Source organism: Athene noctua, chromosome 21 (genome assembly GCF_965140245.1).
Source record: "Athene noctua chromosome 21, bAthNoc1.hap1.1, whole genome shotgun sequence".
NCBI lineage: Eukaryota > Metazoa > Chordata > Aves > Strigiformes > Strigidae > Athene > Athene noctua.
In genome coordinates, this window is record NC_134057.1 from 11,275,857 (window position 1) to 11,298,317 (window position 22,461).

General features: G+C 42.6%; 1 protein-coding gene across 4 annotated transcripts in view; it reads left to right on the forward strand.

Moving 5' to 3' along the window:
• OGDHL (oxoglutarate dehydrogenase L) overlaps positions 1-21,689 on the forward strand; it is a 52,922-nt gene extending 31,233 nt beyond the window's left edge. For 2 of the 4 annotated variants that reach the window (XM_074924246.1, XM_074924245.1), the window contains exons 16-23: positions 1,996-2,123; positions 9,783-9,961; positions 13,077-13,148; positions 14,471-14,596; positions 15,211-15,283; positions 17,319-17,482; positions 18,120-18,274; positions 19,017-21,689. In XM_074924246.1, the coding sequence (XP_074780347.1) occupies positions 1,996-2,123; positions 9,783-9,961; positions 13,077-13,148; positions 14,471-14,596; positions 15,211-15,283; positions 17,319-17,482; positions 18,120-18,274; positions 19,017-19,140 (1,021 nt within the window). In that variant the 3' untranslated portion in view covers positions 19,141-21,689. Of the gene's footprint in view, positions 1-1,995; positions 2,124-9,782; positions 9,962-13,076; positions 13,149-14,470; positions 14,597-15,210; positions 15,284-17,318; positions 17,483-18,119; positions 18,275-19,016 lie in introns of those variants that run through there. The other 2 variants (XM_074924247.1, XM_074924249.1) reach the window with 2 other exon arrangements.
• The last annotated feature ends 772 nt before the right edge of the window (positions 21,690-22,461 follow it).

A 22,461-nucleotide genomic window follows, 5' to 3' on the forward strand; every position in this document is an offset into this window, starting at 1 on the left:
AAAGGTGTTCAAACAAATTCTTACGAAGTTCAGGACTGAAGCTGGTACTGCAGTGTTTGATTTATATAACCTGGTTCTGCTTTACCGCTGAGTTTTGAGTTTGCCTGATGGGTAGTGGGATGTACAAACACTAGCCTGTGGTGTGGCTGTGAATTCTTGTTATGGATGTGATGGGGCAGTTGGACAATAAAGGGTGAGATTAAGCCAAAAACCTTGGAGCTGAGGAAGTCAGAGAATATTCAACTACTCTGTGAAACAGAAGGGAATGCTGTAGGAGTGTCTGACAGCCTGTTATACTGCATTCAGGCTTATTTCATCAGAGAAATAGGTAGAAAAGTTAACTTGTGCTACAGGCACATATAAGAGATGCTGCAGTTTTCAGTAAAGCTGCTCTTCTTTAGCTGTGGTTGAGTTTGTCATTTATAATAAAGGTGAGCACATTCCCTAACAGCGAAGACGTTTGCAGATGCTGGCTCATTTTTATTGGAAAAACCACACTGCAAACACATGGAAAGTGTATGTCATTTCATCCTCTCTCTGTACTGAGAAGAGCCTCCTTCACTGCCAAAAATCTTTGAAGTGCATCATGTCTCAAATCGCTGGGACTAATTGAAGAGTGTCAGCTAGAATTTGGGGAGGATTGAAGGTAGTGCGTTGCCATCAGCATGATGGGAGTGCTTTCACTCTTTTGGAGCTTCTGAGGTGCTGTCTAGAAATCAGCCCTTTGTGTCAGTATTCAGTGTGACAGCTTGCTTTCTTCCCATCTCAGTGCTCAACGTTACAAACAGAGAGAAGCTAGGTAAAGTTGCAGCTAGGAGAGCCCCTTCTCGTGTTGGAGACACACTGGAGAAGGGAAGGGGGAGAGAGACTTGGTTCTGTTCTGGTTTGGTGTCAGTAAAACCCGACAACCACGCAACGGCGATATCTGTCTGTGTGTTTCTGGCTGTCCATCTGTGCTCACTGTCATCACCTTTTGCTGGGAAAAGACAAAACTTTGTGCTAAAGAAGCTTATCACCTAGCTGTGCCTTCTGTCTCGGCTGAATGACAAAAAGAAAATGACAGCACCAAAAATTATTTCTGCCTAACAGCTGTCTGGTGTGTGTACCTTCCCCTTTCTATCTACCTCCCTCCCTGTGCTGTTCTGCAAAGATTCTGTCTCTTCCTGGCTTTATATTGTTGACTTCTAAATAAATTTCAGAGCTCTCTTGCTAGCGTTCATTATAGCAAAGGGAAGTACAAAAAGATTCAGTCTTCAGTTCGGTGTTGGCAGCTATACAACACACAGGAGTTGTTACCAGTATAATAACTGTCCTTATGTTAGCGGTTGTAAAGCTGGACATATTGGTGTGATTCACTCAGTTAGTCTGCTCAGAGAGTTAATGGATTACAGTAATTACCTCAGTCATCTATGTTTTGGTATTGTTCCTGGGTGCCCCATTCTAATGGTGATTAATGGTGTCCTAGAGAACTGTAAATGGTGCGTGTGAGTGGAAATACCAGAAAAGAGGATACAACTGCTTCAAGTCTTCGTGCTGGGATTAGATTAGATTGAATTTTTGCATAAAAGTCAAGAGTTGGTTTAAGGAAAAGATTAATAGTATTTGCCAGCGAGGCACAGTGAAATGTTTTTAATAATTTTTTCTTCTGTTGTTTGTTTTGTTTTGTTTTCTTACTTTAATCAGTCTGTTTTATAGCAACAACCTCCCCACCCATTCCCTTCTCCCCAGTTCTTCTAGTGTTGAGGTATTTCTGGTTTTCATGAGAGCTTGAGAACGAGCCTGGATAGTCAGTGAAAGTCCTTATGGTGAAGCAATTGCATTTAGACGTGTGATCCTTTTGCTAGGTTTCAAGAAAACCAGGGTGTTGTGTAAAGCAAAGACAGCAGTGCTACCTGCATGCTTTCTGGAACATGGCTTTGATGGTTTACCTTTGAAAACAGCCCTTTTAAAGCCCGAAGTTATTCTCAGCTAATTTCTTGTAACAACTGTTTGCAGCCATCGTCATCACGTGCTTCATGACCAAGAAGTTGACAAGAGAACGTGTGTTCCCATGAATCACCTCTGGGAGCAACAGGCCCCCTACACTGTGTGCAACAGCTCCCTTTCCGAGTACGGTGTCCTAGGTAGGTCTCGGGGTCACTACCTGGCAGGTCTGCTTCTGTTTCAGTAGGTCTCAGACAAGATGTAGGAAATGATGACTGCTAATTAAGAGGATTTTTTTTTTTTTTCAGATTTTGCTTTAATGAGGGTCAAGCCTTCTGACTACAAACTTTTGCTTTGTTACTTGAGTTTGCCAAGCCTTGAAACAAACAGACAAAAGTCTGAATGCCTCTAGTGGCGTTTAATGATAAACAAACTGTATTTCACGTTGTCACATTCATAACAGTTTTATATCAGGTGGGAGCCAGGAATTGCAGAACAGGGAACTAAAATCCAATCAAAATGCCTCAACTGATTCTCCCTCACCCCCTGAAAAAAAAAAAGTATATCAAGAGATTCAATAAATTTACCCTGTTTGTGGTGAGATTTGTCCCTTATTGATTCTTCACCTCGAAGGATTTTTTAAAAATCATGGTAATATAAACTTTAAGCCAAACTCTTGGAGTTTGGGTTTTTTTTCCTACAGTGTGCTATGATGGGTCATGGTTTTAATATATTTAGTTTTAACATTTTAGAATAAATTAAAAATTAAAGGGGAAAACTCTGAGTCTGCGTTTGTGTGGGTTTTGTTTCTTCTTTTCTGTTTAATTTTTGAATGTGTTGCCTGTGGTATCGGGCATATTAATTTGCAGGTTTCAGTGTGCTTGCAGTGCAAAACTTTCTGCACTCTTCAAATGGTACACCTGCTTGTTTAGACTGCTTAGAACCTGCTTGTACTTCCAAATAATAAACTGGGAGGCTTAAGCAGCCTCTGGTGGGAAAGTCACAGAATCTGCTGGCATTGGCATCATTAGGATTCAACAGGGAATTACACAGTAATGACAGAGGATGAATTTCAGAGAATAATGTAGCTATACAAGGAGCAGAGCTCAGCAAGAAAGAGAATGTGGAAAAAAGCTGTAAGACAGTTGTATGTGAAGCGGATACCAAAGCTCTCCCTCAGGTTCTGGCATCTCTTAAACAAGCATCCCCACATTTTACAGTCCTGGGCTTCAGTTGAAGTATCCGTCGGTGTGGTTGATCTTGGCCGTGTTGGAACATGCCCCTGATGCTTCCTCAAAAGCAGAGGAGCTGTCAAATATGAATGTGACAGATGACCGGCTATGGTTGAAATCTGGTTTTGTTCCAAAAATTACACTTTAATAGGTCTAGGAAGCCTCGTGTGAATAGGGTATGAAGGGCAACTCTTACTGCCACAATTCTGTTCTTTAAAAAATTAACCAAATAGACTCTCTTTCCTAATCTCTATTTCTCTTTCCTGCTCACTATTGCTCTTCTACCTTCCCCAGCAACAGAAATGTGAAAGTTGATTTAATAACTTCCATTTACAAGCAATAGGGAAAAATACAGATCCGTTCATATGCTGAAAATGAGTCTCATCCCTGTGCAATTCTGCTTCAGCAGATGTGAGGACAGGTTCTTCAAAACTAATAATACTGATGTTTCTAATTATTAAGAACTTTAAACCCCTTATGACTGAGATCTTTTCTAACAGTAAATCAGATTAAATTGATAGAAATAGTTGATAAGTGTTGATTTTTTAATTTTTTTTTTTTACTACAAATGCCATCTTTCTGTGGTGAAGTGATTTTATAATTAAGTTTCCTCTCCTGTGGTAGCTTTTACATATCAACCTTTTCCAACATGTTTACTCTTGTGTGTTGTAACCAGAGAGAGACAGCGTTGGGATAAGCAGCCCCGTGTGGATGTGTCTCTTCTGTTAAGCATCTCGGTCGAAGAGGAGCCGTTAGTATGCTTAGGCTGGTAGCATCACCCAGTCTCTTTAGTACATGGAAAAATAAGTGAATGCTTGCAGTTCAAGGAATTGATTCTTCAGGAGCAGCAAAAATCCCCAACTCTTTATTTTCTCTAACTGCTATTTCTATTATATAAGCCTGTTCAGCCAACAGTTTGGGATTAGTGCCCTGAAGTAGTTGTGGCGGGGTGGGGGGGTTGTGAGATGATATAAAGGGGAGGGGAAAAACTAGTGTTAAGAATTTAATTGGTGACCGTGTTGACATGCAGTATCTCAGAAGCATTTTGGGAATTCCCTTCGTTCTGTTGAATTAGACCTAAGTAAAAATGGATTGAACAGCCCAGCATGATAAAACTACAGATTATTTCCTTGGCAGGCACATAAGCCAAGAGCCGGCATCTGTTCAGAGCTAGGAGCTTTGCAGCAAGGTACTGCTGAGCTGGTTAAGAACACCTGGGGTGTAACTGCTCTGTTAAAATGATGCTCTGACAAGACTGATTTCACTTAGAAATAAAACAAAAGCAGTCTTAACTTGTAGTTCACACAATTGCTTCTGTTTTATATACAAGAAGCTGTGGAGTGTGTGTACTGGGGCATTAAATCAGGGTATTTAACAACCTCTGATAATTTTGGTTTACATCCTATGTCTACTATTTTTAGCTATATTCAGATTATTACAATTCAGTTGTGCATCCACTCGTCTAGCTGCAAATTTTCTCTTTTACTGAAACTGAATGTCTGGGAGTATAAGTGATGGCTGTGTGAAGTCATATAAGCAAAAAAGTTTGAGTTTATTTGCTGATTGATCTAGAGGAGAAAAGCAGAAGTAAGTTATAGGTGCTCCATGCTATTTTTCAGCATTTTTTAAATACTTGAAAGGATCTCCCGTCTTTCTTTACTGCCCTGAGAATGTGTGGTGTTGATTCTCCATCCAGGAGATGTGATTCTCTGTCGGGTTCAGTACTGGCTTTGAGAGGTCTTGGGCCGTAGCACCCTGTACTGGGAACTTCAGGGAACATCCAGGCAAGATGGACTTGGAACTAGTGCATAGTTCAGCCCATTCCTGAACCGGGAGACGTAGAGTACAGCTTTTCCAAGGGGGAGGGTCGTGTTTAAAGCAAAAGATGAAGGGAAGAGGACGAGTACTGTTTAAACTTTTTTTTTTTTTTTTTTGCGATACGCTCCTAGGATGAAATATGTAGTATTACTACTCATTCAGACCAACGTATTTTTAAGGTTAGGAGTAGCAAATACAATTACCTGTCAGAAATTGTGCTAGGAAATAGGACAGACTGCCGTAGTAAGCAAGGCCCAGGTTCTCAGTGGTGTCTGTGTGGAGCTTTAAGGCAGCATCAGTCTTTCTGTTTAATAGTCAGCCACCAGACAGGTATTAACTTCACTTCCTCTGGGCTGTGTTTGGGTTTGGGAAAGGATGCATGTCCCTCTGCTCCTCCCTGTGCTTAGATTTTTCTGTTAAACATAGCACAAATCTGTCTTTGTAACTCTCCTCATTCTGACATTAAATCCCTGTGCTGATAAGCCCTCTATAACCATTAGTTAACATTCCTGCCTTAAGTCAGACTGAATTAAGCTATAGTCTTACATTAATTGAAAAAACTGCAGTTCTTATGACAGTCATGAAAAGTGCTGTGGGGAAAACCGCAGCCTAATGTGCTGTGTAAGCTGCCACTTGGCTTGACGACACCTTTCTCTGCCAGAGTGACAAAAGAACACCGAGGGAGCACAGCAGGAACTGGACTAATAGAAACAGGCATTTCTGCTCTGCCTGTCATCTGGGGACCTTAATGAACCTCAGCAATTAACGCATTAGTTTTGCAGCCTTAGTCAAGTGCTGTGTCGTCGTCTTTCCTCTGCCCTCAGTTTGGAAGTTGACTGAACCGCTGTGCTGGGCCCTGGTGTGCTCCCCACCACCCTCGGGGTCTGCAGAGCTTTACCTGTCATTCCGTGACAGCCGTGCCTTGCAGACTTGTTGTCTTGGCACTGGATTTCCTCACAGTTCAAACCTTGTTCTCCGTGTTTCTAGCTCTGTAAGAGTTAATCCTTTAAACCCGTAACGTTCGCACAGCGCTCTGAAGAAATGTTTGGTTTTGTCTCTGCAAACACAAACACTACAAGTTTGCAAGGTCTCTGCTGCGGTTTTTTGAACCCGTAACTCTGGTCTGAGGTTGAGCCCTTGTGAGAGGCCCGGGAAGGAGCCTGCTCTGCTGTAGTTCATGTCCCAGCTCATCCAGCTGTGGAGTCTTTCTAGCCCTGACCTTAACTCATCTGGTGAGCCCACAAATCCCTTTCAGGGGAAGCCCCTCGCCCTCTCCTGGGTTGTTCACCTTGCATCTGTCTAGATGTCTTTCCACCAATATTTTTTTTTTTTTTTAAATTTAACAGTTCAAATCTTGCCCTTTAAATTACTTTTGCCCACTTGCAGGTGAAGTAATTCTTGTCAGACTCCCCAGCAATTGCTATAATTGCTGATGGAATAGCTTTAATGTTAGGAACTCTCACTGCCTGGTGGAAGAGGAGTTCTGGTACGCCAAAGGTGGGTATACCACAGACAGATGGTCCATGTAGTAGTAGTCTTGGAACAACTACTTTCAATATATTAATCAGAATGTATAGATTACATTTGCATATATTTTCCCAGCAATTTTTACGGCCGTCGGAAAGTTTGCAAAAGGTGTCCGTGTTACGGTCACACCTTTCAATGCAGCTTCACCTTGGACATTGTCACCTTGTGGAGATTATTAGCACAAAGTAGGCAACCAGATAGGAAATGAGAAATGACACTTTTTTTCCATGTGAATTTTAGGGGTGATTTTGGTACATGAAACAGAATTATGTGTGTGCTCTGACCACGTTTTAAATATGTGTAGAGCTCCATACTCTTAGAAAAGCACTGTGTGATTAGTGATAACTCCAAGTGGTCAAGACCTCAGTTTGTTCTTTTCTAAAAGCTGGATTACCCCATCCCACCAAAGAGCAGCATATGCACAAATAAGTCTTGAACATATTGCATATTTTCTCAACCATGTCACCCAATCAGTAGAAATGGTCTCTTAATGCTTGTGTAAAATTAGAATGGGAATCAAGCCTATCTAGGGAAATCTATTTTTCAAATACCTTCGGGAACACACACTGAAGGAGTCGTGTAATTTTTCCACTGTTTGCATTGTGTTAAAAACAATAGAATCACACAAATAAAGAGGACAGGGATTTAAAATATGTTCTGAAAGAAAGGCCGTTGAGGCAGTCAGGCCAAAGGAGTGGTCAGCAAAAGCTATCCTTGGTGATGCAGTGCCAGGATGACTCACAGACAAAAGGCCCTCTGTCAAACTTCTCGGTCTCCTTTTGGCCTCTAACTTACCAGCTGCCTTTCGGTGTGGACATGATGATCTGCTGGATTTATGGCTGGACTGCTCAGAGTTCAGCAGTCCAGAAGCCAAGTGACTCAAAGATTTCTTGCCTTGGAGGTGCTAAACAAAAAGCTGGGTTGGAATCACCAAGGAGCAGACTATGAAGACACACTATAAAAAAGCGTGTAAAACTTTTCTCTGGGAAGAAACAATTTCACTTGAAGCTCTTGTTGCTTTTTCTCTCGTGTGATTAATTTGTCCTGCCGTTGTCCCTCTACTAACCTTCCAGGAAAGTTTGTGTACTGACATGGACTGAACAGCCTGGTCCGGTAGCAGAAGAAAGAAATCCTGTAGTTCCAATTTAGCTGTAGTCATGGAGTTAAGTTTAAGCAATTTCAGTTTCAGGCATAGATAACCTATGTCAAAACTTAATGTCAAGTGTTGGAAGGATGCTCTTTTAATACTTGACTGATCTCACCAGCTTTGAGAGTTTTTCTTGTGGAACCAGACAAGTTTCAACTTTCTGTTAATTAGTTCTCAATTTTATTTCCTGTTCGTTAGTTCTCAGTTTTATAAGGTGGAAATGCTTGTCCTTCACTGCCTTTTTTTGGGTTGTTTGGGGTTTTTTTTGTTTTCCAGTTTGACAGTAAAACTTTCAGGGAAGGAACTACTTGTGTATGTTTGTGGCACCCGGCACACAAAGACCTCAGTGTTAGCCTGGAGCTCTGAGTATCTCTCTGACACTGAACATAAAGTAAGAGTTTAACAAAAACAAAAAACGACAAAGAAGGTTTGAATAGGTTTGACTTGATCCTGAAATCTTCCTCTAGAACTACGTCAGTGCTTGCACTGATAACATTACAGTAACTCGTGTGCTGCATGTACTGCTTGCTGTTCTCTTCTATCTCATAATATATTAAATTTTTTTAATGCCTGGAATGCCAGGCCATCTTAAAGGTAATTTAGGTATTTTTCTATTATTGCTTATATAGTTTTTTGGTATTATAGTTCTCTCCGAAGTAATTCTCTTCTCCATTGAATTCCACAAAGGGAATTCCACAAAGTCCCTCCCATAGGGGCTGCAGCCTCTTGTCTCCAGGGGGTGAATCACAAGTGGTCGGTGTGCGAGAGATACCGGCTGTCACTTGCTAGTGACTCCATGGCAGAACCCTCTGTGGGTAGAGGATGTCAGGATGGAGCTCGTCTCTTCCAGGAAGCCTGAGTTTTTTGAAGTTCCTGAAACTTTCCTAATTAAAAGAGTTGTATAGCGGGTTTGATCAGAATCAGAAACTGTGGTTCCAGTGCCTTTGGGGTTTGTCATGGCTTTGCACCAGTTTGCTGTAGTTTACCAGTTACCAGTGGTCACAAAGCAGTACTGGACTTTACTGATACACAAGGTTTAGGAGGCATATTGGGTACCTGGCTTATGATTGTGTTTGGGCTCATAGCCACCTTTGGGTCTAGGAAATACTGTCCACAACGTGAGGTTTTGTAGATGGATATTTTTATCCTGTACTCCTGAGAATGTCTGTCTGCAAGTTAAAAAAGGAGGAGGAACCCAAAAAAAAGCATAGTCTCTAGACAGGTGTAGCATCCTCTCGGATTTGAAGGGATTTCTCTCTGCACCCCAAATGCCAGTCTTGGATGCATTTCTGTCTGAATTACATGTACGCTACTCCTCTGACAGTTTGGAGGTGGGGGGACCCTGGGGCTCAGTGGGACAAATTAAGCAATTTGGATGTTTTTGTTACCAAAAACTTCATTTTTTGCCTAAGCTGGTTTTGCTCTCAAGCCTGTCTTGTAGAACAGCATTTGGGTGGCTCCCGTGTCACAGTACGGAAAACAGGTGAAAATGGAAATTAAGAGTCGCTTCTACATAACAAGAACACGAAGCTGAGTTCAGTGTAGATCAATGGTAGAGGGATGGGACTCTCTGCAACTTAGGTTACATGTGCAGATCTTAAGAAGCTGGAAAGAGATAAATCCATATCAGTCTGTTAGCTCACTCTGAGGTTTTCAGTCTTGCAATTACACAGGAAAGAGTTGCAACTCATTATTGTAGCTTTTTTAATAAAATTTATTGCTGTCCTGGGGTACCCTTCAATGAGAGTCTTCCTATGTTGCAATTCTGTATTTGAAAGGAGGTTTTGTACTCTGTGCAGAACTTTGAAGATTCAACATAAACCATTTATCCATCGCATGTTTATTCTCTGTGTGTATTGAATCAGTTTTCCCTCAGTCAGAACCTCTACATCCAGAGCAGTGTTACGTAGCACTGTTTTTTACTGAGAGCTTTAACTTTTTTGTTTTTTATCATTCCGTACTATAGGTGTAGAATATGAGTATAGGTATTTGCTCAACACTCCGGGCTCAGCTATATCGAAGTGTCAAAAATATGAGCAGAGATCAAATATATGTTTTTATTTTATTAGACACATTTAGGTGTTCACTATAGAATGCAGTGCAGAAATTTTCTATTTCTGTTTGTTTGGTTCTAGGTTTTGAGCTCGGCTTCGCTATGGCAAGTCCCAATGCCCTGGTGTGCTGGGAGGCCCAGTTTGGCGACTTCCACAACACGGCGCAGTGCATCATAGACCAGTTCATCAGCTCCGGCCAGGCCAAGTGGGTTCGTCACAACGGGATTGTCCTGCTCTTGCCACATGGAATGGAAGGAATGGTGAGGGCCGCTGGCGGGTGCAGGCAGGAGGGGAATGCTGCCTACCGTGCCTTCTGCTGCTCTAAGAGCCAAAGGTGATGGGGATCCGATGGGGACACAAAGCCGGGGGGAGGAGGGCACTGTTTAGCAGGTTGGACTGCTTCGGTGCTGCAGAAAATGAGGATGGATTGATTGGGGAGAACCAAACAATCCTGAGAAATATTTCTGAGCTCTATTTCTTTTTTTTTTTTTTTTTTTATCTTTCCCTAAGACACTGCTTTCTTTCCCTGGAAAGATGGATTCTTAGTGTACAGTGAGAACGAGATCATGCGTGTCTGGCAGTACTCACTTTGTTTTATTTTGCATGAAGCATGTCTGTGTAAACTCTGCACTAAATTCTCTTGCAATGAAATGATATGAAACAACTTTAAAACATCTTCAAAAATCATTGACATTTGGTAACTTTGATACAATAAGAAATTTCCCTCTTTCTGAAAAGGAAAATGTTCCCTCTAGCTCTTTTCTGACTCTGGTGGCTGGTAGGAGGAACTAGACAGCATCTTAGAGGGAAAGGGCACGGGCACGCTCTGTATATAAAGTTATATGAAGTTTATATCAGCAATAGAATTGTTCTTCAGATCTTTTAAATTATTTTTAAAGGTTACATGACCATCATGTCAGGCTAGGTCAATTTTCTCCTTTTCAAACACGTTAACATTCATGAATTGATGCATGTATGGTTTTAGTTTTCAGTTAAGCATAGTATGTGCCACAGCAGCAATCTCCATCTGTATAAATACTCTAGACCCTTTCACTACAAACTGGGTCATTTCCATTCTCACAAACAATTTAGTTTATTTCCATCCAATTATAATCCTGTCCTGATACACTGGGGTGCATTCATAGCTTATGAGTGGCTTTCCGTATCCATTTGTGCGTAAAGAATAAAGGGTCTGATGCTGTTCAGGAGAGTTTTGATAAATTAATTTCGTTTTAAATGAATCCTGAAGGACAGCCTGAGTGTGCCCTCAGCAGGAGGGGTGGTCCTCTGCAGGGAAACTCTCAGCTGAAGGCAGCTGATTCTCTGCTGCTTGCAGTACAGTTCATCTTTCTTTTCTCTTAGCCACTCGGCAGCTAAGATTTGCCCAGATCTTCTAAAAACATACTTGTTTTGCCTCTAGTGTCAGGTGGTTTTGCAATATTTAAGGATCCCACCAGGCTGTTGAAATCCATTATCTTCCCAGAGGAGCTTTCCACTCCAGGAGTGGTGTTCTCTCTAACTACAGTGTTGGGGACAGAATGATTTGGGGAAGGGTTTGTAACGAGATATGGATCCCTTCACCTCCAGGTCACGCACTCGCAGGCGAGTTGGCTGTGATTGAAAGACTCTGCTGCCTAACGGCTCTTCGGGGACTCATCTGGAAGTAGCTAATGGGTTCAGTACGGGTCTGGCTGGATAGGTGGCCCCAGCAGAGACAAGCCCTGTCCCACCCCACGCAGCAGTTGCTGGCAGTCCGAGTGGTGCTGTCAGCAGGAAAATCAGAGATGGATGTGAACGCTGAGGCTCTGGGCTGAGGTTGCTGCTGGGGCAGCGTGTGCGTGTCTTAGGGAAGCCTCGCGTGTCTCTCCTCCAACTGCTGGGCAGCAGCACCTCTGTCTCCAGCGTGCTTGGGAAGGACTGTGTCTGTGGGCTTGGATTTACAGCACATCGATGCACACAGCAGAGGTGCTGCGCTGTCAGACTTTTAGGGTGCACCGTCGTTCTGTGTGGCTCTGCTTCTTGTTCTCAAGCCCTTACCCATCCATGACCAGATTATTTGGCACCTCGAAAGTGGAAACAGACTTCAAAGGAGTATTTATGCAAGGCACAGGTCTTGGCTGTTTGTGTTGCTCCTTTGTTGCCAGTGGAGGGTTTTTTCCTTTGAATTCTGTTAGTCCATGGAGTAGAGCGAATCCTGCACTTGGAATCGGGGAGGATGATGTGTTGAATCAAAGTGGATGACTAGCTGTCAAAATAATGAGTGATTTTGGAGATCATGTGTTAGGGTTTCAACAGAGGAAGTTATGATGTGAGACGGCCATATAAAGAGCTCTTTATCAGCATCATTAGCTTAGGAACCACGGAGAAACTTGAGAGGTGTGATAGTTTGTGTCTTCGGGCTAAAATACTTTGCAGCTGTCTCCAAAATGAAAGTCCTTCCTAACAGTAACTGTCACATGAACAAGCAAAGGCTGCCAGCATTGCAATAAATAAAAAGCACGCTGCGTTCTCGTACTTCTTACAGCTTTCTCTCATCCTTTCTAAACAAGGACACAAGAGGGAAGATGACAAATTCCGTTACACTCCTTGTTGCTGATACTGTCTGTGGGCAGCATGCATCTTTTGCTAGTGTAAAGTGGATCTAATGATGTTTGAGCACTAAAAGAAACTACCTTGGGTAGTGCTTGTGAGACAGCAGATGTGAGCGTTCAGCGCTTTGACAGAATGTGAAATTCCCCCTGAGGAGGCAGAAATGAATCATAGGTTAGTCTGTAGATAACATGTACAGGTATTTTGACCCGTTTTAGCTGGAGCATTCATCTAGACTACCTTGTCCCGCACTGAACAGTGAACAATGGAAGGAGAGGGATCCTGAGTCTGCCTCTGTCGCTCATACGGCGGAGGTGGTCGGTGGTTAACTCTGCCTTCGCTCCTGGTCAGCGTGCAAGTGTGCTTTGGCCCAGAGGAGCGTGAGTCCCTGCGGTACAGGGAGGCCCAGGCACACAGCCTTCCTCTTCCTGCCATTCCTCCTGCTCCTTTTTGCCCTACGTTAGCAAGGTCGTTCTTGTGCCCACACGGACTTACTGCCCTGTCACCAGTCTTCACTCTGCAGCAGTACCGAGGCTAGAAATTACTTGCAGCTGGTAGAAGCATTGGAAATCCATGTGAAACCTGATCTTCTCCTATGGAAACAGTTTATGGAAGACAAAGAATTCCAGTCCTGCAGTGAGTCTTCTCTCCTCCCTGCTGCTGCTGTTGGTGCTTTTGGCTGGGGGGTGGGTGTGCAACCTGGTGTAGAGCTGCCAGGGTGACGAGAAGCTGATGTCTAACTGCTGGTTTGGCTTTTCATGTTGTTTTACATGATCCCTTTACCAGGGTCCAGAGCATTCTTCAGCGAGACCTGAGAGGTTTCTGCAGATGAGCAATGATGATTCTGATGCTTATCCAGTAAGTAGATTTATCAAAGGCCATGTCCTTTTTTAGCTCTTCATGTCTCAGATACTATTTTTTTTTTCTGGTAAGAAGCATCCTTTTAGCTAGCTATAGAGGTTTAAGATTTAGCTTCAAGACCTGATGTAACATTAACTCGATCCCAGTAAAAGTAATGGAGGTATGCAGTATGTGCTGCTTCATTGCAGATCTGAGGTCATATACAATTAATCTCTGGCAGCAGATCCTCCTTATGGCTCTTCCTCAGGGCCCCTGATGCTGCCTGTTTATATTGCTGTGCATACTGCAAAGAGGTGTCTCTAGCTGATTTCTAAAGGAGGCCAAGGGAGACTACTCCTGGCTTTTTGCAGTGGAGCGAAATTTTACTGTGGGGAGCATGAAAATAAGCAGCTTCTAAATTTGATTCAGGTAAGACCTTCATCCGTTGGTCATTCATTTCCACAGATGAAAGTACACTGCTCTGCAGGATACTGGGTATCCACTTCCCCACTGCAGATTTCCTAAGCAACACTACTATACATTAATTGGAAAATCCACCAATTAAAAAAAAAAAAAAAAAAAAGCAAAGTAAAATGAATGTTTTGGTGTTGGCCTGGAGTTTGTTACCCTTGGGGCAATGATCGTTCCAAAGCCATGTTCTTCCTCATGTAAAAGTGATTTTTGTCACTGTACTGGCAGACTAAAGACCTCTTTGACTGACTACATTTAAGCACTGTCAGTGGCACATACTTACAGTTTTTATCATAGAAGGCAGGAGCTCAAACCCTGGACCAGGAAATCATGTTGGGTGCTGTTCCACTCTAATGCAGTTACTGTACCTGTATGTGCTTACCTAATATACATGTACGTAGACATGGATTTAAAAAACCTATATTTGTTAAACACATACATGTAAAAAATATGACATTTATGTATTAAAATAGTGTAAGAGGACAGGGCACCTCCCAAAAAGTGGGAGAGAGGAAGAGTTAACTATACATTCAAAAAATTAATTACAGTTTTAAGATTCTTTCTGTTTTGTGTCTTCTACCTACTGAAGTCCTGGTCCTCCTCACCCTTCCTTCCTGGACTTTCCAGCTTGCTCAATTAATGGAAGCTTTTTGCATTTATTTACATACATTTTTAGGAAAAAGTAGAAACAGAAGAGAATGATTTGCAGGGATGCTTCTCTACCTGATAATATACTCTCAGCAGAGATCTGCTAATTATGTTTTTTGAAGAAGGGAGTTGCTGGGAGTCAGAAGTAGAAGAATAGCTTTCAAAGCCTTTTTTCCTGATCTTTTAGTCATTTTTTTTAATGCCTTTAATATCTCTCTCAGGAGTTCAGTGAGCAGTTTGAAGTTTCCCAGCTGTATGAATGCAACTGGATTGTGGTGAATTGTTCAACTCCAGCCAATTATTTTCATGTCCTCAGAAGACAGATCTTGCTGCCATTCAGAAAACCGGTAAAGTTACTGTAATGGACTTGATTCTTCTGGGTGTATTAACCCTCAGGTAAAGAGGGGTCTTCGTTTGGATTTGACATAATGCTGAAAAACACAAGAATCATTGGTGAAAAACCTTAATTGAACACAGGTTGAAGTTGCTGGTTTCATGGAATGAATCTCAGCTCTGACTCACTACGATTCTAAACCTTGATTTTCAGCTTTGCTTCCTTCTGGCTGTGCAGACCTTCAGATGAGCTGGGGAAGACCCTGTGTAGCTCAGAGGTGTAGCTATAATCTGTGTGTCTAATTGCTGGGACTTCAAAAACCTAGAGATACAACTGTTGGATGTTTTACTGGTTCACAGCCTGTGATTTGATTCTGTTCTCAAAAAGAAGCATAAGCAATGACTTCTGAGAACCTTTTCAGGGAGTGGACTACCCAGATCTTTTGAATAGTTTTGAAACTTTTGAGGCTTTCAAAACAGGAAAAAATAATTTACTGTGTTTGCTATTCACATTAATTTTATCTGTAGCATATTCAGTTTGTGGTTTTTGTTTGAACAGTTACAAGTGTTGCATGTAATAATGTCGACAAAGCGGCTCCTGAGTGTTGGAAAAATTTCTGTCTTACAGCTGATTGTTTTGACACCCAAGTCACTGCTGAGGCATCCAGAAGCTAAATCCAGTTTTGATGAAATGGTGTCTGGTAGGTCACGTTAAAGTATTATGGACAAATAGCTATACCAAGGCACGTGTCAGACTGAAGAAGAGAATCTGCTCTGGAGAGTTTGCCTTTTCCCTTGGCATAATTTCTGTGGAGCTGTCGTGGTGAGATCTAGCATGGACTTTGCTGAGAAGTCTGCTTTCGAGTATGGCTTCTTAATTTTAACAGGCTTATCTTGTAACCAACTATTAATCAGTGGAAAGTGCATTCCCCTCTCTGCGGGGAGGTTCCCCTCAACGGGCTGTGAGGTCCCTCTGCTCTCTTTCTCTTCATATAAAAATCAAATTGTTCTTTGTGCTGCCTCCGTGCCCCCAACACGTGATGGATAGGTTGTAATCGCACCGTGCCCCTTTGGAAGAATGAGGGGCTCATTTCTTCTTAGAGTGCTCAGTTCTGGGGCTGCCCTGTCCCACCAGTGTTCTGAGGTGAGATCAGTGAGTTCAGAGCTGCGGGCTGCCACCCTGGCTGTGGTTGGCATGCCGTCAGCACCGAGAGAGATGGAGCAGCTGCAGAAGTAATCCCAAAACCTGGAGTGATTTGCCTTCCCGTGCACTGCGTAGAGTGGCGTGAGGAAAGGCAGTGAAATGTAGTGAGTGATTAAAGCAGTTGTTCAGAGCTGAGCGGGTGTGAATAAGTGTGGTGGTCTCTAGTGGGTGTCTTCAGAAAAGAGTAACTGCTCTGTTTTTAAAAGCAGATTGGAGTTTATAAACATGCTTTATATTGCATTATCTCCTTTTTGTAGGTGAGTAAAGCTTTTCAAGCAGAGGCATTTGCTGGTTTTGGATTACTGTTTAAAAACTTTGTAGAATGAGTCAGATTAGAAATTGTGTAGGGTTTGTGGTTTGTGTCTTGGGTGTCTCTTCTACTTCAGGCTAACCCTCAATAGTGGCCAAACTCCTAATCATCATTGAATTCTGCTATAGTCTCGTGTTCCTGCTGAAGAGGACAGCAAGTAGTAAAGTATTGATGACTCTGAGCTAACTCTTCCTGCTCTGTTTTTAATGGAAAGCTGAGGAGGAGAGGAAGACTGACTCCAGCTGACCCAGTGAAGTGCAGATTCAGTCTTTTTTAATGATGAATTCTGCTGTTCAGTGAGACAGGATAATTCTGACATAAATCAGTTCCTCTTTCATATGTTTGTGCTGCTGCTTTTCTTTCCCCAAGATAAATGATTCAAACAGGAGCCTATTCTCCTGGTAAGTGGGTGTGCTGATTCAGACTGGGAGGTCATGCTGCTGTCTGCTGCCTTGCAGTTGGTTAATGTGGGAATAGTTCTAATCAATCATATAAGAGAGCAAAGGAAAGAATCTTTTCGACCATCAAGTTCCTCTTCCAGTTTCATGTATCCCAAGCAAATTGTTCTCCTGGGGGATGATGTCACAGGGGAAAAGATACCTAGCAGTGAGGATATGTGTCTGAAATGGTATCGTATCACTTATACGGGTCAGTACTGTGCTAATTCTTGCTTTGACTAATGTAATTTTAGCTCTCAGAAGTTTAAATCACATGAATGTTCGGCAGTAATGCGTGTGCTTGTGTAAATATTTCTGCAGTTGCCAGATTTAGCTGCATTATGAATGTGCTATGCTTTTAGACAAAAATGTTCTTAAATTTTCTAAACTTGTATTAACGTTACATGGTTGAGTTCATCTTGGAAAGAAGAAAAACTGTTTCGGGTAAGTCTTGAAAAAAAAAAAAAATGGAAGCGAAGGTGAACTATCCAATCAGTTTAAAATTAGAGGCGTAATGCACAGCATAAAGCTAAAAAAGAATTTACTGTTAACACGTTTCTGTCTGATACGTGTGAAAGAGTGAATTCCTGACAGTCGTCTTCTTGAAACTAAACTGCTGAAAGTCACTTTAGCAGAAATACTGGTCTGAAAAGTAGAAATAGAGAGGCAGCAGAACCCTGTGACCATTGCAACTGCTGCTTGGTCAGTCAAGGAATGTTTCTCAGGCTGCCTCATTACAGTGTCAGTTCCACTGAGAGCACTTCTCTGATTTGTGCTCTAACTAGGCACCACTTTTCAACGTGTGATTCCTGAGAATGGGCTGGCAGCTCAGGCACCACATGAGGTCAAGAGAGTGATTTTCTGCACAGGGAAAGTATACTATGATCTTGTGAAAGAGAGAAAGAATCAAGACCTGGAGAAACAAGTGGCTATAACCAGACTTGAACAGGTGAGCTCTGGAATCCTCAGAAGACAGGGGCCTTGAGGACACTTTCAGCAAAGGGTTCCTATGCTTTTAAATAGATAATACTCACCAGAAAGGATGGCGATAGCATTTTTACAGCACTTTGCATCTGAGAAGACATTATCTAATCCTTCATGGCCTTGTGGAAAGGGAACACACCGACAGTAGGCTGGACAGTGAGACCCAGAAAGCTTGATGACTTTTCCAGAGCACTGTCACAAAGTGATGGTTGCAGTGTGATGGCACCTCACGTTTGTATATCCAACCTGTGAGGTGTAAATGTGTGAATAGTGCACTTGGCCACTCCGCTGTCATTCACTAAGTAAAGACTTGTATTGTTGCAGCTACTTCACTAGAAAAACTGAAGGAATGCAGGAGATCTGGACTGTTACCTACCTGCGTTCATACTGGTGTGGCTATAAAATATGTGTGTATTCACTTCTGACAGCATGAAATAAATTAAAGAAATCTGAGTCATTTTAAAGAGCATGTAGCCTTTATGTTAGGCACTAAATGGTTAATTACAGTGGTTGGCTGTAAGGCCCAATAGTAAAAGACTTTCCTGCCGTGGGCTAACACCATGGAAGAGGAAGCTTTGCCACTTACCACCCTTTCTTTCCAGATCTCACCATTCCCCTTTGACTTGCTGAAAGAAGAACTTGAGAAGTATCCAGGTGCTGATCTGGTTTGGTGTCAGGAGGAACACAAAAACAGTGGATATTATGATTATGTCAAACCTCGTTTCCGCACTATTGTCAACCACACTCGACCCATATGGTATGAGACTTTAAACAATTGCTCTATCTCCTGCCCTGATTTGCTTGCTTTTTAAATTTGGTGTTTTTTTTTTTTTCTTTTAAATTTGTTTTTGATTTAAGGATGTTATTCATGGGGAAGTCAGGTTCTTCGCAAATCAACATCTCGAGTTTGGGTTCTTGGGTGAAGGAGGGAAAAGTCCAGATGACTGTTTCTCAAATACATCATATATTATCTTGCTCCTCCTTGTAGTTTGTAAAGAAAATCATTACCAGCTGGCTCAGCACTTACCTCTCCTAGATCTTTCTCCCTTGTTGTCTAAGATTCTGTCTTTTTTAAGACTTTCACTCCAAATATTAGGTTTCTGGAGGAAACGGTTGTTGTAAGAGCTCAGTCTGGGTACCTTTGCATTTATTTTAGATGATTGACTTGGATTTTCTCGTGCAGCTGTTGGAGGAATGAGAGTCTTCTTGCCAAAAGCAAGTTATCTAATTATGAGGCAGTGTAGCTGGCTGCCCTGGGAACGGTGGGGGAGAAGATGCAGCTTAATATTGATGGCAGGGGGAAAGAGGGGGAAGCTGACTAGACAGTATAACTGATGGTGGAACTTAGATTGATTTTTGTTTAAGAAAGATTGATGATCAAATGTCCAGTTCTGCCAGGCTGACTTGAATGAATTCAGCAGCATGTTCTCATGCTTGTTAGTGTCAAAATAGTGTCTCTTCTCACCTCATTTGTCTGCCCGATTCCTTTTGTCACACAGGTATGTTGGCCGGGAGCCTGCTGCTGCAGCTGCCACAGGCAACAAGAACACGCACCTGGTGTCGCTCAGAAGGTTCTTGGATACAGCTTTCAACCTGGAGGCCTTTGAGGGAAAGACATTCTAACTGCAGGGCCCCTGCCCATCTCTGACTAGGAGTCTCTCAAATCACGGCATCCAAAAGAGGAAATACTGGACATTATGGAAACTGTGTATTTTTGCTTTGCCAGATAAAACAATCCAGCAGCTGACTTCATTAATCTGCACCTTGCTCTCCAGTTTGCAAAGGGAAAAAAGACAATTCCTACTTAGCTTCCACCATTTTTCATCACTTGTCTATTTAGATTGGGACCTCTTTGGCACAAGGAGAGTCTCCTGTCCAAGGGTGCAGTGTTTAGCTCAGTGAGGCTCCAATCTCAGTCTTGTAGGCACTTACTACAAGTGAGTAGGCATGGGCAGCATGGCAGTTATACACATCCCTAAAAAAGAGAGTACGTTTGAGAGCCACTAAGGACACAAAATGCATTGTGACAGGGAAGGTGGTTGACGGTTATTTCTGGATATATTGAAGAAGAGTCATGACACTGACAAGGGAAGAGTTAACAGATGACTTTGGTAGAGAAATGTACTGGCTGTGGGTGTTGGAAGGAGATGGTAAGGTAGCCCCATGATGTGAGGAGGAGGCTGGAAATAGGAAGCCAGATTACAAAGTTTCTAAACCATGGGTGGTAACAAAGTGGTGTGGACCACTTAGGTATAAGGTGGAGGAGGGTGATGAAGGCAGAAATAAAAGGGACCAAGAAGAGTTTTGTTGGGGGTAGTTGAGGAGGGAAGAAGTCTACACAAAACAGAGCAGTGGGTGATCAGCAGGAGAATTCAGCATTAAATGACTTCAAAAGTAAGAGGTGACAGTGCCAAGTGCTCCCGCTCCTCGGGCTGCCTGCTTTGATGCCCTGTGCTGTTGGGAGCTGTGGGGTCCTGTGAACGTCCCCATTTTGGACCAGTGCTCTTTCCCTCACCAAACTATGAGGATCTGCTTTTCTCTGACCTGGTAGCACTTGTGTTTGGATGAAAAATCTGTGTTTGTGCAACAAGTAGTCAGCTCTCTGCTTTGTCCAGGGCTAATCCCTGCCTCACATCTCCTTGCTGATAGTAATTCAGCTCTGAAGTGACAATTCCTGATTTAGTCACCCTTTTTTATGTTAAGAGAAAGGTGAGCAAGTAACAGTTGCTGATTGACCAAAGGCACATGCTGTGGTTTTGTACAAGCAGTGATTGATTTTATTTTTTTTTTCTTTTGGTCCCTTGTGTTTATTTGTCAATTAGGATATCAACTGTCATGTACTTTCAGAATGGAGACAAAAGTGAAGCCCCTGGAGAGCTGGCTCTGTGTAAGGTGGCTGGGGTCCAGCAGGGGCTGGGGGGCAGAGAACAGTGGGGCCAGCAGTGCTGGGCTCCCTGGGAAGGCTCTGCTTCCTCCGCAGGGCTGGCAGGCCCCTGGGCACTGCTTTCCTCTCCCCTCCTAATACCAGAGCCGGTGTTGTCAGAAGTCCTCTTCCCTTCGGGTCTGGGTGAACCTTGTGACTGCAGCTTTCTGGGCTGGACTGCGGTGGCCGGAGACTTTCCCTTCTTCCTGCTGCCTGGCAGAGGAGACTGCTCAGGTACCAGTGAGTGGTGTGGTGGGACACAGGGATGGTGATGCTGAGAGCAGGAAGCTGTGAGGAGGGTCCTGTCCCCCTGCAGTGCCTGGAGGGTTACTCTGGATCCTCGGAGCAGCCACTTCAATACAGCACAAATGACGGAAAAACGTGCAGGTGAGACCTCCCCCCCACCTCCCGCGCGTGGCCTGGGACATACTTGTGCTCTTGGCAGGGAGTTTTACCCGGCTGCTGCTCTGTGGGCTGTGACAGAAAAAGACTTGACAGTCGATGCCCGGTTTGTAGTCAGGTGATGCTGGGAAGCTGCTTGTCTCGTCAAAATAATCAGCTGCATCAAAACCTGTTGGCTATGGTCAGGTGCTACGTGTCCAAGCAGGTTATCGGAAAGGGATGTGTGTGCCTTAGGCTGTCCCTTTATTTGGCCTGGTGACAACATGATGGTGAAAAAAAAATAATCCTGTCAGAGCATAAAATCGATGTGGTAAGGTACTTACCGTGGGATCCAGAACCAAACTCAGTGTAATGTCCGTGAAACTCGGTGGCATCCTTTTAAACCAGGCTGCTGGCCTTGAGCTTTTTCTCTCGTTGAAACATTGAGGCTAATTCAGTCCTTTGAAACCTGATGAACTTGGAAAGTACTGCAGCGGAGAGCTGCAAATACTGTCTTCTGTGCATTTCTATAGCTCAAAACATTAACCTGATAGACAGTAACCATTACCCGAGGTATATTTAATGCTTTTATGAATACTTGTTTCTGTGGCAAGAATTGAGTGCATCTAAATATTGCTGGCACCGTTTATTGTGTTCTCAGTTTGCATAAGGCAGGTCAGTGCTGCATGAAATATGATAAACGCACTTACACCACCGTTTGTGCAGAGGTAGAAAACAAAATTAACATAGAAATGTAAGTGGTAAATGACAGGTTTCCATTTTCATTGTGTATCATAGATTGTGGCATAACAGTTGCATAAAAATTCCATCCAAGTATGTAAAAAACCCCAATGAAATAAAAATACATAAGAACTAAATTCTCGGTTATGGCTGTTCTTTCTGACAGTTTCTCCTTTGAGTGCTGGCATTAGCATCCTGTTTGTAAGAGTACTAGGGCAGCTCATTTTTCCATTTTCTGTTTGTTCCCTCACTAGTGGCTTATTTAGATGTAGTAGCAGTGAGGGAGACAGCGTTTGGGCTAAAAAAAGGTAACTATTCAAACCTCTTGGGTTAAAAGTAGTAATAGCATTGAGATTCTGTTAGAATATTTTGGTTTGTGCTGTTCTAATTCTTTTAAGTAGTAAGTGAACACATTTCTATTTCAAGCAGAATTTTTTTTTTAATACTGGAACTAGACTGGAATTAACTTCACTAATTTTTAAACACTGAAATTCATTTCCCTAAACATCTTGGCTCAACATATGTTTCTACTGAATTACTTTTCCTGTTGCCTGCACTTTCAGAGAGTAAATGTCCAAAGGCTTACTAAAGCATTCCAAATTGCTAAGTGCATAGATTACTAACTGGCAACTTTGAGGGAATCTGTGAAACCTTGTCAACCAAAGGCAAAACATTTCAAAAATATTATTTTTCCCAAATAAATTTTATTTTGTTCTTCTATTCCTTTTGGCTAATAGGCTGCATTGTAAATAGTGGCATTAAGAGAAGCACAAGCCAAAATAAGAGCTGAGAGTTATCAGAAGTGGTTTAAAAAGCAGCAAGAATTAGAGAAGAGCTACTCTTAATTTGTCTCCTCCTTGCAAGTATGTGGAATTTCTATTTCAGTCTGCATGCTGTTT